The sequence below is a fragment of the Mesocricetus auratus genome, unplaced genomic scaffold (assembly GCF_017639785.1).
Source record: "Mesocricetus auratus isolate SY011 unplaced genomic scaffold, BCM_Maur_2.0 Super-Scaffold_100031, whole genome shotgun sequence".
Classification (NCBI taxonomy): Eukaryota; Metazoa; Chordata; class Mammalia; order Rodentia; family Cricetidae; genus Mesocricetus; species Mesocricetus auratus.
Window position 1 is genome coordinate 16,283,447 of NW_024429212.1, and position 16,559 is coordinate 16,300,005.

The 16,559-nt window shown below is 47.3% G+C and overlaps 1 protein-coding gene across 3 annotated transcripts in view; it reads right to left on the minus strand.

The window, feature by feature from the left end:
- Positions 1-313: 313 nt before the first annotated feature.
- Positions 314-16,559, minus strand: part of Tgfbr3 (transforming growth factor beta receptor 3) — a 184,042-nt gene continuing 167,796 nt past the window's right edge. For all 3 annotated transcript variants that reach the window (XM_040733617.1, XM_040733616.1, XM_040733618.1), the window contains 2 exons: positions 14,477-14,584; positions 314-3,490 (listed from right to left, as the gene is read on the minus strand). In XM_040733617.1, the coding sequence (XP_040589551.1) occupies positions 3,372-3,490; positions 14,477-14,584 (227 nt within the window). In that variant the 3' untranslated portion in view covers positions 314-3,371. The remainder of the gene's footprint in view (positions 3,491-14,476; positions 14,585-16,559) is intronic.

Here is a 16,559-nt window from a genome sequence, read left to right on the forward strand (position 1 = left end):
TCTCATTTCTGCCTTGGGCAACTGGAAGAAGCTAGTGGCAGACAGAGAGGGTGGAAGTAGCTTTGACATTTGGGGGAGATGTAAAGAGTGGAGCCTAAACACACATGACCCCCCCATACCCCCTTGACTCTAGGAGTACAGAAGGCCAAGGAACGAAGTCCGGACACAGCCCCACTCCCTCTGCTCTCCTGGGGCCTTGCCCTTCTCTCCATTACCCTCATCTCCCTCCTTGGTCCTGCTGCAGCTGGTGTAATCGGAGCTGCATCAGCCCAAGGGGAGAATTCAGCGATGACAAATAAGACACGGATCTTGATAACTGATATATATATCTCTTTATTATGCACAGATAAAAGAATTAAAGTTGTGGTTATCAAAACTATAACTCTAAGCAGGTTCACAAAGTCGCTGACTCACAAACAGGACAGGTTACAGCAGGGGGTGTTCAAACTGGCCACAGGGATTTTTTTTTCAGGGTACACTCTGACCCTCACAGATGAAAAACAGTAACACAATCAAAGGCTCATTCAGGAAAAACCAGAATAGAGGAGTTTATTGTATTTGGGAACCGATAACAGTCCTTCCTAGAAAAGTATTTGTCAGTTTTACGAATGAGCCCCCAGATAAAAACAGACAGGGTTTAAAAAGAGTTTGCATACACAACTCACCCGACAAAATGTGCTCTTTTTAATACAGCCAGCAGTATTATCATTCAGACCATGAGGTAGTTACAGTACAAAAAGGGCGCGCACCTGCGCAGCCCACACACTCAGGCACGCCTGCGGAGAACACACAGGAAACGGGATGTACAATCTCATTACCAGACGAGCAAGACACCATTTTGTGTTTAGGGAGAAAACAAAACAAAACAAAACTGATACATGACCAGCTCAGGCAGAAGAAAAGTCTCCAGCCTTTGAAAACACCGCATTAACAGCTGGGGAATACCGCCACCAAACGAAACGCTACAGAGCGTTGCCGCCAACAGCCACCTTGGACTTATGCAGTCTGGCGTGGCTTCTGGTCACGGTGTGGCCCCCCGGAAACAACACAAGACTTTGTAGGATAGAAATGGATTCAGCCAGTCTTAGGAAACTTGCAGAATACGTTACGAAAGTAAAGCTTGTACTTTGTATTTAGGTCTGTGAATGGCGAAGCAGTCGGAAATGCTGTAACAAGAGGCCGGGGAGGCCACCTTTGCTTTTTATACTTTGGGACATTCATTCCCCAATACTGAGTTGGGTTTCTTGAGCTGAGTAATAGATGTCTAAGGGAATAAAAGAGCATTTTTTCTTTCTCCTAAAAATCTTTTACTTTGCAGCTTATAAATTTGTAAGTTAATTTAAGATTATAAAATCATTGGCAATGTATTATCTCTCAAATATACATTTAAATATATTACAAATTTTTTTAACTCTGTCCATCTAAGAAATGAATCTTTTTAATACCTTCCTATAGCTAATTTTCTTTCTAACAAGATGGAAACGTTTTTTTTTTTAAAGTAACTGATTAGAAGAATTCACAGTAACTGAAATTAAACATTTCATATGGGGTAACTTAAATTTCTCTAAAACATTTAAATATATCTTTATACAGACTTTTTGTAGTAAAATATAGCTATAAGTGATTTAAAGACTCTAGTCTTCTTTGAAGACATCTTTAAACATCTTTATACATAGAATATACTTAACAATTACATTCTGCTGAAGGTTAGGCAAAGCGCATTATTTTTAAACACAGGTAGCGTAGAAATATCTAGGTCCTCCACAATTGACAACTTCATGTTATAAAACAATGAAGAAAAGTTTCTCTAGTCTCTCACAATTTTGCCCTTACATGTGGAAATCTGAGATATTCTCAGTGTATCAATGCAAATCTGAAATATTTTCAGTGTATCAATGCATCAGTCTGAAGCTATTGGCCCTGAAGGAATCTGCTTTGGTTCAGATTATCTAGACTGAATAAAGGCTGTGCCTGCCATCCATCCAATTAGACTAGGGCACAGTGACTAAGAGGTCTTTTCAACCATGAAGCCCAGGCACAACGGCCTGACTTTAAAGGCAGTGGAGTTTGCTTGTGAGAGTTCAGGGCTAGAAATCTAGCTTGTTCTGCTTATGGAATCTTAAGTTGTTGGGAGGGGTTCTGGGAAAGAAAGGTTACTTAATTTGCAGGGGATCCGGCATGGAGAAGTCCCCTCTGGGGATCAGTTTCCCTGGAAGAGCTGTCGCTGAGCTCTGTCATGGTGGCATCACATTACTGTCAGAAGGACGTTCTCCTGAAACCCTTCTCTGTGAGATCCTTTAACATGAACACTCTTGTCCCCTTTTCCCCCCACACCCTCAGGGTAGAGCTGGTGACATCATTAGATGAGCTGGGGCCCATCATCCCTAAGGAGCTGCCTCCTTGGAAGGGTTTGGCTTTTATAAAAGGCTCATCAGTAAGGCTGGTGTGTTGAGCCCATATAGTCTATCACATATAAGTCATGTTCTGACTCTGGAAGCATAGAACATTTTCCAGGAGGGTGTGATCCTATCTCAGACGTGCAGATGTTACACACTTGTGCTTATATGCACACAGGCATGCGCACACACACCATCTTGCAAATACCACTGAATACCACCCTCTCCCCACCATCCCAGCCCTGAATTTTAAACATCAGGACAAAATGTCAGAAACGGGCACAGAAGTGTGTTGTTCCACACTCTGGCCATTTTCTGTTTCTGTATGCCTGTGAGAACAAACAAATTTGACCTTAAGACACTTATGGAGTTGGCGTGCATGGAAAGGAACAGGAATGGGCATTCATTTTGGCCCAAGAAAGGAATGTTGCCTTGATAAGTGTGACAGGGTGTTAGCCCCCACCCCCAAGGCTAGCAAGCTTAAACAGGGGACCAAGTGGGTGTGGTAGGTCAGAAGAGTTGCAGATTGGATATGGAGGGTACATTTCTACTTTACATCTTGGTTCAGTTAGGAGAGAATCTCCCTGGTTCTACTCTTCCAGCTGTCGCATCCTTTTTACTATTCCCCGTAACTCTGGGTTAAAACTTAACCACCCCATATGATGGATGTTTGTTTGGACACCTGGACAAAGCAGCATTTAAAAAAAAAACTGGTATGTTTCACATTGAAACCCCTATCCTGTGAGGGACCTGAGGGGGAAAGGCCACCAGCTTAGCTTTTGTGTGTGACAGATGTCCAGGGGGTCACATTGACATTGGCTGTGATGATGGGGGGTTGGGTACAGCAGGCCGTCTATACACTCCGACTTTACTCTCTTTACAGGGAACCCAGGTCAAAGCCTTTCCGAGTCTGGACACACAGCACTGGCACATCGGGCCCCGCCCCTTGCAGCAGCGGTGGGCATCTGGCTCTGGCTAGGCTGTGCTGCTGCTCGAACAGGGAGTGCTCTGGGTGCTCCCAATGCTGTGGGCCGCGCTGCTGTTTTCCGAGGCTGGTGGCGAGGTGGGGACTTGCTGCCTTCGTGCTGTCTCCCCTGCAGTTAACAAAGACATGTTACACGCGTGCACTCTGGGAAGACACGCCTGCCCCTGCCCCCTTCGACATTTTACCTCGTGTTTTTCTTGACTACAGGCAGAGAAGCAAGCAGCTAGCCCAGACTGGCCGGAGGGCCTTGCACTATACGTTTTCCTGGCTTGTGTGTGTGTGTGTGTGTGTGTGTAAGCCAGTAAGAGTGCTTTCAATGTGGCCAGTGTGACTAGGATCTGTGGTGGCTGGTAACAAATACTCTGGATTCTAGGGCCTTCTGAACACTGGGAAACAGCATAGACGCCATCTACAACCATCTAACAAGTTCATGACCAAGAACCACACGACTAGCCGGGCGTTGGTGGCGCATGCCTCTAATCCCAGCACTTGGGAGGCAGAGGCAGGAGGATCTCAGTGAATTTGAGGCCAGCCTGGACTGCAGAGTGAGTTCCAGGATGGCCTCCAAAACAATACAGAGAAACCCTGTCTCAAAAAACCAAAAAAAAAAAACAAAGAAAAACAAACCCACACAACTGAGTTATACAGTTAATCGCAAAACTATCACGTTTTAAGTAAGTTTGCCATTGTGTATTGCCAACCCCTTTTAGTGCTAAAGATGGAACCTAGGGCTTTGCACACACTAGACATGAGCCAGAAACCACCGAGCTATCCCCAACGCCTTTGCGTCAGTGCCTTGTTTAAAATGGGGCTAGTGAAGTGGAGAGTTTGCCCTGGCTACAACACAAAAAGCTTTGTGTGCCCCGCATGAAACCTACCTGAGAAGCAGGAGTGGGGAGGGGGCTGCTATGGGAAAACCCTTTGGGACAGGGAGTCTGAGCTGTTTGCACTCGGGACCGGCAGTGGCTGCCAACAACCAACCTCCTTGCAGGCCAAGCTCTCTGCTGAGTTCAGTGCATGTATCTCTCCCAGCACACTGAGCGGCCCACTAGTCATTACACACCCCACCGCATTGCAGCTCAACCCATTCTTTGCGCCAAATGTGCAATGCTCTGGGGGGAAGGAGGAAAGCTCGGGTCACACACATGGTTTGCATTTAACTGTGTAAGAGGCCCTCCAGTTAGCTAGTCTCTTCAGTAAAACCGGCCACACACAGGCACACAGGCACACACGCACAGACACACACACACAACTTTAGGTAGAGGAAAGTGATACAAACTCTCGGCAACAAAATGAATGTGTCATAAACTTCTCCTTTGCAGTCTCCGGCCCCCACCAACTGAGAAGCCCCCAGCAGGCCTGGTCTGTTTATGAGTTCTTTTCCTGCCCTGCTGAAGAGTACACATCTATCAGCCAGAGATAAGCAACCCTCCCTTTGGCTTCCTTAAAACACAACACTGCAGCAGCTAGAGCAGGCTCTGACCCCTGAGCCAGCTCAGGAACTAGAGGCCTTCCATTGCCTTCCTGGGGCCCCTCAAAAAAAAATCTCTGCCAAGAGAGCCCTTCTGCAGAGTGCAGAGTCGGCTCATGGCCTGGGTCAGGTTTCAGCTTTGCCCGACACCGGTTTTATGAACCACAGCTCCATGGATTTCTGCATCCACCTCGGAGCATTTGAGGCTATCGTGTGCATTCAGTCCTTGATCTCCTCTCATTTTTCTTCTGGGATTGGAGGGGTGGAGAGGACGGAGTGAATCAATATTCCCGAGGAGCAGGCAGGCTACTCTAACGCTCTTCTTGCCTGGGGTGCCTTGTTTTCCCGAGTGCTGTCCCTTCAAGTGTGTATGTAATCAGCGGTGGGAAGTTTGTTTCGAGCGGAGTGACATTTTGCCAAAAATTTACTTTCTCCCAAATGGGAGATTATTTGTAGAAGACAGTCTTTTCCGCTTCCCCTCCCCCTCCTTCTTTCTCCCTTCCGTGGTTTCCTTTTTTCAGCGCTAGGGTTTGAACCAGAGCCTTGTAAACGACAGACACATGGTCTACCCCTGAGCTATAGGCCCATATATTTCCAGCCTGTGGTATGCATATACACATCCCTTTATAACACACATGTTGGTCCATGATCAGTTGGGTCCTCATGTTACCTATTATAGAAGGTTACAGTGGGCATAAAAGCCCATCCCTCCTCTGTCCGTCCCTCCCCATTTAAATCAAGGGCACCCTGGTCTAAGAAGTTTCCTAACACCCCTTTGGGCTCTGCTGGCCTTGTGGGCTTGGTCTCTAATGGCCAAAGCAGGACATCCTTGCTCATCATTTATCTCTTCCAGAACAGGGCGACTGTTTGACGATTCACGCTCAGGAAGAAAATGTCAGCTCTGTGTCCTGCCCAGGAAGTCCAAATATCTGCTTCCTGGTGTCTGTTTGCCAAACATAATTTGCTGCTGCATTAGTTTGTTTTAATCGGTGCCCACGGAGAAGAGATCTTGTAACTTTTAAGAGTCTTGGAAACTCTTGTCTGGGAAGCATTTTTACATTACCAAAAGCAGAACCCCAAAGAGAATAAAAAGAGTCCTATACTCAAGGTTGCAGGGCCTGCCCCACAGTGGGTGAGTCACACTAACCCGATAACTCTGATTTCAGTTCAGGGACCCGTTCAATCAGGGAGAATCTGTCAGGGAAACCTTGTTGGTCAATGTTGAAAACCACCCCCACCCCCTCAGACCTGGAGCAGGCTGGCTATGGCGGAGCAGAGGAATCTAAAAGCTCTGGGTCTGAGTGAGAGACCCTTCTCCATACAGAAGGTGTAGAGCAGTCAAGGAAGACACGCGAGGCCGGCCTCTGGTGTACATACACAGCCACTCACTCCCACAGGCTCTCTCTGGAGAACACTCGCACACATACGCACACCTGCTCTCACACGCTGAGAGTAACCGTAAGACAAGAGAAACCCGTCCACAGGCCAGCTCATCTGTCCTGTTCACATTTTCACATGTGAAACCTAACATTTCTTGATATAACCGAGTTTTAATTTTTTTTTCCATCCTCTGGCTTCGCCTCCCCCACCTTTCTTTCGAGATGGGAGAGGAAAATGTTTCTTAAAGAAAGAGGAAAACGTTTCTTAAAGGACAAGGGCTCAGCATAGTATCATCCAGATCTTCGCAACTGGATTCTATTTCCAATGCGTGTGTACGCACATGCATGTCTTTGTAGCAATGCCCGCAGGCCCGTGTGTGTTCAGTTGTGCACAGAGACCAGAAGGGGAGGTGCCAGCTACCCTGGAGCTGGAGCTACAGGCAGCAGTGAGCTTGCCTGATGTGGGTGCTGGGAACCAAACCCGAGTCTTCAAGACTAAGCTCCCACTCTCCAGCCCTCACAAAGTGGATTTTTATCAGTCTCTTGTCACACAGTTTCCAGGAAGACACGACCAGAGGTATGACTAACACTGAAAGGAAGGTAACAGGAATCTAGGTTCCTGAGCCCAAAGACGACCGTGCAGTGTCCTGGAGACCATTATGGGGGCAGAACCACATCTCCCTGGAGATGAGGATGTGAGGAATGAGGTCAAATGTCAGGGGTGGGGAATGCGGGTGAGACAGGGACATAAGTTGCTTGGTATGGAGGGAAATTATTGGGACCTCTTTCTTGGGAGATAGTTAAGCACGGGGTGGGGTGTGGGAGGCAAGATTTTCCTTGGGGTTCATTTGTTGGTTGCAGCTTTTCATCAGTTGGTATTGGTTTTTGTTCGTTTGTTTGTTTTCGTTTTCATACACTAACTTGTAACTAGTCACAGGCCTCTAAGGAAGGTAAGCTAGGTACTACCCTTCTGTTTAGAGAGCCTTCAGTCACTTCTTGTCTTTCTTAGAATCTGTTCCTTCCCAGGACCTGGGGAAGTGGGGGGGAGGGGTGGGTTTAGGTTGGTTGCTGTCGTGAGTCCTGATGAAAAGAAATACTACTGCAAGGCAGAAATTAGGCTTTCCAAATAGTCTGCCTGTTTCCCGTTTTCACTCCTAGCCACGGCCAACCTGCTTACCAACTGCACTTTGATTGTCTGCATATAACATTAACTTGACTTTGTGAAGACGGAATGTACTCTGAGTCTGGCAGTGAGAATAAGAGAAGAATAAGAGGGGGTGGAAGAGGACAGGGAAGAGACTGGTGGAAGAGAAGCCTTCCTGCATCTTCCTGCCCCCTCCCGACTGCTGCACTTACCCGGTTTATGCTGTGCTGGGGATGAGATCCCAGGCTTCCTGCTTGTTAGGCCAGCATCCTACCAACTGAGATTCACCTCCAGACCCCTCCTATGTACCTTTTACAAGCCCTACATGTACCTTACTGTTAAACAATTAGCCTTAAAGCTCTCTACTTCATTTTGCTGCCAGCCTTGTCATTTGAGCTGGGTATTATCTCCCATATTTCCTCTGGTAGATGCAGAACTTCACAAGGTTCCTGGAGGGTGAGATCCTTATACAAGAAACACTTAAGAAAAGCCTCTTTGAATGCCTGGGTCCTATAAAAATGTCAGATATTTCGGGCTGCTCCAAGGTGTGTTAAGCAGAAAACAGTCTACAGGCAGGAGCACTGTGTCTCGCAGCGCAAAATAAAACACAGAGGCCTTGGCCTAGGGCCGCCTGCTCCCATCCCTCAAGCTTCTACTTGGCCATCCGTCACTGGACACACCTTACATTCTAGGAACAGAAGTCAAGCATACACTGAAAGGCCACGGAGTCAGGAAAAGATCTTCGGTTAGGAGACCCTCTGCAGAGGTCCACGTTTTTTTAGCCGTCTGAAGGCTCAATAGAGTCCCACCGACCCCACTACCTTGAAAAGGAGGCCACCAAGCCTGGTGAAGCCTTGGCCTCAGTGGCAGGAAAGAGAGAGACCCGGTGTCAGAAAGATGGAGCGGGGTAGAGGAGAACCTGCTGGGGCTGTGAAGAGAACAGGACCCATGTCTGCCGTGTGCATTTCCCGTAGATGATCCCTAACCCACCCCCTCCCTCCTGCTCCTGATAGCCACGCCTCTTCCTGCTGGGGGAGGCTTGCCTCTCCCACAAACTAAGTTGTTGCGGTCCTAAGGCTTGGCCTAGGCTGACCATCTGGGTTTCCACCAGAACCACTGTTCACGGCCCGTTTTGGCTCTTCCTTCTCGTGTGTGTGTGTGTGTGTGTGTGTGTGTGTGTGTGTGTGTGTGTGTGTGTGTGTGTGTGTGTGTGTGTGTGTGTGTGTGTGTGTGTGTGTGAGAGAGCAGGACTCTGATGCTTGCTAGTATCGCACCAGCGAGTAAGCGAGTCTATTGGCATCCACTAATAGCTGAGGGTGTCACTGCGTGAGTGACAGGTTGAGTAGACCAGTGAACAAGCCAGACAGAGATGAGCACATTAGTAGCCGGAGACAAGACAACAAATGTGCGTTCGTTAGCTCATCACCTGAAAAGCAGCCCAGAGATGAAAGCACTGGAGCCCATCCGTCCTTCGAGGTTTGTGATACAGGTTGGGAAGAAGAAAGCATCTACAGATGGAAAGCACCATCAGCTGTCACGTCAACACTCTGGCCTATCCTCCCCGCACCATGCACAGAAGAAGCCGGCCAGTCATTTCCAAGGATTTAGCAAAGGGGCTCTTAAGAGGCAGAGGCAGAATCCCGGAAACCAAGACAACAGCCATAAAACACCGGGAACTGCTGAAGAGCTGGGGGGACTCAGAGCTGACTTAAAGAGCCCCAAACCTTGGCCATTAATGGCAAAGGCTGAGGATCAATTCATTCACGTCACAGAGGCTTCCAAAAGCCAGGCAAATAGAGGCATCAGACACGGAAAGAGGAAGAGCTGCCCAGGACCCATACACGGGGGTGGGGGGTGGGAGGGAGCGGACTCCACTGCCGTACTGGACGCAACATGGCTCCCCCGAGTTCCATCTGTCTCTCTGCTAGGCGGGATCCTGATCGTCCTCATCTTGGGGAAGAGGGTCCATGTACCCTTAAAGAACAGTGACACTGAGGGTATGGGGGAAACGCCCAACACCAGACACAGCTGAAGGCAAGGAACCCGGAGGGGGAGGTTCCCAGAGGGACATCTAACTTGCTTCCGGCTCTGCCGACATCATGGCGTACCATCTCTCAGCCTCACAGCTACCGAAGCCAAATGGCCTTGGTCCTCCAGTGACAGCCCACATGCCTTGCTTCCTCCAGAACACGGCAAGTATCAAATTATCCACAGTCAGGAAAAGTCAGTACGGCCCTGCCCAGGAAGTCCTAGTATTTCTCTTCCTGCATTGCTATGTCAGCACTTTTTATTAATACCCATTTTTTTAAAAAATAAAAGGTCTCGAAACAGCAGGACCTATACCCTGCAGGTGGGAAATAGGAAGGCCTGTTGCGTGGAAAAACCCGATGGGTTCAGATGGAAGATGCAGAGAGGTGTCACTGGGTCTCACCCGTGAAACAGCCCCTTCAACATGCTCTAAGGAAGGGTCCCAGTGTCAGATCCTCCACACTCTTAACCACGCTCGTGTGGTTTTCAGATAGATGATGCAGGCAACGAACGAGGCCAGAGCAGAACTTAAAAAAAAAAAAAAAAAAAAAACAAAGCAAAGGAAATGCATAGTTCTTGGAATTTAAAAAATTCCAAGGCAGTACTGCAGTCATCTGAAAGGTAGCCGTGAGGAAGCGTGGAGGGCTAGTTAAAGAGTCTCATCTCTCAAGTAAAATGATTTATACAGCGAGAGAAGACGGAACACAGGGGCAATGAAAGGAAGACAGTGCATGAGCCAGGTAAGGCTGACACACGCCTGTCACCTTAGCACTTAAAGAGTCTTGAGGTCAAGGCCAGCCTATGCTGCATTGAGATAATCCTATGTCACCCCTCCCCAAAATAAAGCCAAGAAAGAGGGAAGAAAAGAAGGGATGATGGAGAAGAGAAACAGAACAAAGGACATAAGGATGTGCATTCCTAGGCTGAAAGTCCAACTAATTCCCAGCACAAAATACGAAAACACACCTAAGTCAACGGATATTATTATTATAAAGATGATTCTCTCTCTGTGTGACTTTCGTTTCTGGAATCAGAAATCTGAAGCTATATGTCCTCGAACCATCAGCAGCTACCTTTGGAGCTAGAAGGGAATGAGGAGTGTTCTCAAGATTCCAAAGGGGTCGTTTACAATTGAACAGTCTGTGCCATGTTCATCTATCCAGGGTTTTCAGACTCGCAACAGAAAGGAAACAAGAATTTCCCATGTCCCCTTTAAGCTAAGAAGGAGGCAGGCTTTGGGTACATGGCATAAGACATTAGATAGGTCCAACTGGCGATTTAAAAGAGGGGTGGGGGAGGGTTGAGAGCATTTGTGCGTGGGAACAGCATAGGTGCTGGGTGACCAAACCCAGGCTCTCCGAAGAAACAGCGGCAAGCACTCCTAAATGCTGACACATCCCCAGCCATCCTCTTGTGGAAGAAAACGGGTGGCATGCCTGGACATATTAAGAGATCATAACAGCCGGCAGCCAGTAGATGGGTTGATGATAAATGTCTAGAAAACTAAACTAATGGGGGATGGGACACAGATAGGCAGGGAAACGCTACTGGCCCTTGGGAAAACTAAAACACATGGGAGAAAGAATAGAACTATCATACTTTAAGTGGCTACGTTGTGGTTAGCATGTGGGTAGTCATAATCGCAGGAACAACGAATGGGGATCTAACCGAGACTTCAGTACGATCTGCTACAGGATCAAGAAAGGGGGAGGGATGCGTCACTGGGGCAGCCGGGTAGAGTATAAATAAACCTCATCTTCTGCAGTAGGATGTTGATGGACAAGATCCCCAAACAAAAAGAGGGCTGTGGGTCTACTTGTGTTATTCAGAGATGTCAGTTACTATCCCAAAGAATCGGACAAGAGAGAAAACACAAGACGTTACTGCAGAGACTGAGAAAAAGGGTGAGGTTGTGTGTGTGTGTGGGTAGGGGGGCCTAGCTCTGGTGTCACGCTATACATGTACACGAGGCTAACAAGGTTTTCAACAAAACAAACATATAAGAGCCTCTGTTCTCTAGAAAACAACAGATGTGTACCTCTGACTTTCGTGACCCGTGTCACCACCAGAGGTGAGAAGTCTTGCACTTAGAACTATACCTACTCCCAACCATCCCCTCCTCTCTCCCCTCATGTCTAAACATGAAGCAGAGCTTTAAAATGGGGCTCTCCAAATCAACGGAGCCCCAAAGAGGTAATCTCATGGTGTCCAGAGTTGTCATATGACCATGGAAACCCTATCCTTCTAGAGCAAAAAAAAAAAAAAAAAAAAAAAAAAAAGATCCAGGGACACAAAGAATCATAATTCAAATGCGTGGCTTGGTTTGTGCTTTGGGAAGGGGCTGGAAAACATAAGCAGAGGGGACTCATCCAGACGACGGCCTGTTTTTAGACACAGGAGTAGATGCAGCCCGAACCCCCAAATAGACCATATAAGGTCTGCATTCCACAGCTGAACTTGTTACAGAAATTAAGAAGGGCCGAGTTAAAATGTTTGGGTGCCCATCTCTGCCTGCTGGCCACAACACTCTGACCATCCCTGTTCATCTAAACTTGCTGCTGGCTGACCCACTCAGACGTTTACTTGGGTTCTGAACTGGGTCCTCTGTGTTTGCATAGCACCGAAGAGTGATTATTATGAGCGGTGTGCATGAAATGAACTGGGGGCCACCACATTGACTAGAAAAGCAATTCTGGAGCCGTACCATAGGCGATGTCAACAGAGCTTGAGCCCAAAGGACAGTGTCTCTAGAGTGTAGGCCTTTTTAGTTTCTGAGTTGGCATGAACATATACTGATTGTTGCTGGAAAGGGCTTTTTGTTTGTATTTGATCTGGTGCAAACTTTTTTTTGTGTATCAACAATACTTTAAGCTCCCTTCTGAGGCTTCTGCTTGGATGAGACGGGGTGGGGGGGTCTCTGCGGGGTCTCCGTGGGGTTCTGCAGGGCTCTGTGGGGCGTGCTTCCACAGCCGAGTGTGCCACGGGACAGCCCTATATTATGCCTGGGCCTGGTTTCCTAGCTCAACACAGACCTGTGTGTGGGGTTGGGGATCAGCTCTGAGACCTAAGCAGCCAGTGGCTGAGCAGACACATGGAAAACATCTGTGGGTGACCAGGCCCCATATAAAAAATCCTCAGGGCTACAGCCTTCTTGGAGTACCTCCAAGTTAATTCCCAGTAGGCAACGTGGGGTGCCAAGTGCCCTTGGAACCTCCCCTGCGCAGGAGGTTGGAAAAAGGTTGCAAGGAACTATTAGTTTGAGGCCTAAACATGTCGGTATTGCTGTGACGATATTATTTACTCCAAAATTCTACTCTGCTAAAAGCTGTCCCTTTGGTTGTTCTTTTGGTTTTTTGGTTTTTTTCCCTGAGTTTTCACACGGAGGAAAACTCTTCAAACGATTCACGTCATTTATGTAACACTCGGGCCATCTCACGCAGGACTTCACTTTCTCTGACATGGAAACACATTTCACCCAAAGGTTGGGTTGTTGGTTGGGAACAAGTCTTGAGAACTCAACGCGCCACGACTAAACACTAAGCGTTTGCCACTAGGTTGACTTTTGGAGAGCAGTCTGGCCAGGCGCCGAGGGCTTTGATTCACGCTGTGCCATAGTCTAAGGGGTACGGCATTTGAAGTGAAAATGGTGGTGGGCAGAGAGAGAATTTTAACTAGCAAAAGAGCTCTGCCACATGTTTTTCTCAACAGTTTGAGGCTCTGTCTAGCAACTAACGGAAAACGCAGGGGCTGGGGGAGGTGGCTTGCGGGATAGGCGCCTGCTGCCTAGGTATGAGGGCTGGTGTTTAGAAACCCCCAGAACCCACGTGAAATCCAGGTAAGGTTGGTGGCTGACTGTAATCTCGGCATTGGGGAGGCAAAGACAGGATCCACCGGGGCAAGGTGGTTAGCTAGACCAGCACTACTGAGAATTCCGAATTCACCGAAAGACAAGGCCTCGATAGGCAAAGCGAATGACGGGGAACCATCCAAGATCAGCTTCGGGCCTCCACACATGTGTGCAAACACACACACACACACACACACACCCCTTCACACCCATGAGGACTTTCACATACACACGTGCACATACTCAAGGAAAAGTCAAAGGTATGATGATGCCTGCGGCTCCCTTCAGTAGCTCTCTCTTCCCTTCAAATTAGTCATCCTGGTGAGACTTAGCTGAGCGGCTCAGGCTGACAGAGGAGAATGAATGAAGTGAATGAATGAAGCTCAAGTTTGCCTCAGAATGATCAGTCTAATGTAGTTCACCCAGGTTCCCAGCACAAACTACAAGCACTCCCAAACAAGATTTTAAAATGTCTCAACACATATGCCATCCCTTCCTAATTTGTAGGAAAGTTTAAAAAGCACTGTGTGTGTGTGTGTGTGTGTGTGTTCCTTCCCCACAGAATGAGTGACTCCCCTTGCAAGGCCTGTTGTACGGTATCAGCTTTTCAACAGGGTCAACCTGGGGGCTAGCTGGAGGGGGGGCATCGGAATTGGGAGGTGGGGACAGGAAGCATAGCTTTAAAGTTTTTGTTTCGCTTTGTTTCTCTAAACATAAAAATAAAATTTGAAGTTCTAAGCTTTGTAAACATAGGAGAAACTCGTTTACCAAAGATGTTACGAGTTTAAAGGCCAGGGGATCACAGTTTAGAGTCACTCGCAGGGACGCTGGTGGGGTGGTCTTGTTCAGTGTCCCTGGCATTTGTGGCAATAAGCAACTGTTTTCTCTCGTCGCATGCTAGATATCGCTCAGCTTATTCCAAAGTCTTTTTCTTTGGGGGGATGTTTTTTCTAGTTAGCTCAATTACAGCGTCGGTGGGATATTTCAGCTTCTAACAACAACGCCGTGCTGTTGCAGAACTAACAGGATGTAAACCTCTTTTCCAAGCATCGCTTTAGGCCAAATTATATTCTTACGTGACCCAATTTAGACCAAGTGCGTAAGTATAAAAATAGTGAGCGAAGGCGGTGAACATTCTTTCTTTTGCTTATTTTACCCATTCATAAAAATCGCCGGATGTCTGCTGTGCGGCAGGTGCCCAGACATGTGTAAGTAGTCACGCTCACCTGTGTGGGAGTAGATGTACCACAAGGCCCCCGTCAGGAGTGCTCCGATCACAAACGCTGCAAACGCGATGCCCATCACGGTTAGCGTGTCCAGACCATGGAAAATCTCTAAAATGAGGGAAACACGCACCGTGTAAGTCACTTTCATGTTATTCTCGCTCTACAAGCACAGTCATAAAGCCTGGGTACCAGCTAGTAAATTCAGACACTGTAATAGGCGTGACACTGAACGCTACATTTTGCTACTTGCAAATTTTCTGACAAAGGAAAAGATGTGTCATTTGTTTTTTCTTTAATAAAATATTCTGTTATTCTAAGCAAAATCTTTTTAAATAAAAAATTTAGGTTTATATTTATTTGCACAACTCTTTTTGCTTGAATGTGTGTGTGCGTGCATGCGCACACATGCACGCACACGCGCCTCTTGGATCTCCTATCCTAGAACTGGAGTTACAGAATGGCTATGAGCCACTATGTGGGTGCTGGGAATCGAACCTGGGTCCTCTGCAAGAACACAAGTGTTCTTAGTCACTGAGAAATCTCTTCAGGTTACCCCAAAAAAGTCATTTATAAAAAGTCATTTTTAAAAAATAAGACTTATAAATGTTGTGACACTTTACATCTGTGGTCCTTATTGTGGTCCAGTCTGAGAACCTAGGTAACTTGGGATTTCACAGGTTTAAGGTACTTAAGAAGGTAAAGTAACAGATGTGCTGGGGCATGCCCTTAGTTCCAGCTCTGGGAGGCAGGGGGAAGGCAGATTAACATGAGTTCAAGGCCAGCCTGGTCTATATTGGGAGCTCCTGGCTAACTAAGGCTACAGAGTGAGACCCTGCCTCAGGGGCTAAGGGGGGGGTGTGGACTTCTGCTATCAATGCTGCTCATTGAGTACTTCTGACCAATGGGAATCTCGCTACGCAGGCATCACACTGCGTCCTCTGCAATGCTCTTGTGAACGCTTACAGGGCAGGAAAGATGAAAGGGAAGGAACGGGGTAAATCTCCTCTTGTGCGTCTGAGCGTGCGCTGCCTCCACAGTGAGCCAGCCCCCACCTTAACCCCCAAAGAGCTGCCTCACTTTAAACAACCCGCCTTTTGACTCCTCTCCAACCCCCCACCCCACCCCATCTTTCCATGAAAAAAATTTACTTCTCAGTGGGTTGCCATGTCAAATTTTATGGCCAGCGAAACATATAAAGGAACTAATTGTTCCTCTACTTGGCAAGGGCGCTTTTATATTTGCAACCGATTTCGGTTCATAGAAATCTGATATTTCCTTCCACTGAAGAACCACCACCTGGTAAGGAAGTGTTGGGTAAAATAAAAATAAATCTATCAATCTATGTATCATGTTAAAGTGAAGATGCAAGCTCTCCATTATATAAACACATTTTTTCCTACTCCATTCAGAAGCAACACTAGCTGATCATTCTAGAAATGAAACCCCTTTGCTTCTGAACTCACAGGACACAAAAGCTTCGGTTATGGGACCCCTAAGCACCTGCAAGTCCTTCAACAAGATTCTTTTAAGGATGCCCAGATGGAAGGAGTCAGGAAGGGGACCATGGCTCCTCCAGCTGAGTGCTTGCTGGTGAGTTCATTTGCGTCCTGGAAAAGTGGGGTGCCCCACCCACCACAGGCAGGAGGTAACGTAAGATGAGTTATTACAACAGGGGAGCAAGTCCTGGGAAGGAATTAGAGACCAGGGAGAGCCCGGTGGAAGTTAGAATGACAGACTTGTCCGTCCACCAGACCCCGAGCTTAATCTAGTCCACGGGACAGATCTCTACGGTGTCTGTTACTGAGTTTGTGGTACTCCCCATTCCATAATCTTCTGCAAATAAGCCACTTAGGACATGACATTAAAGGGGCTTTCTATAAAAAGTTCTATAAGGAATGATTTGTATCCAGCACTTGGGAGGCAGAGGCAAGTGGACCTCTGAATTCATGACCAGCCTGGTCTACAGAGTGAGTTTCCAGGGCAGTCAGAGCTGTAACAGAGAAACCCTATCTTGAGGGGAAAAAAACAATAACAATAAAAGAAAAAGGAGAGAAAAGAAAACAGTGCTATGTACATCTTGAGG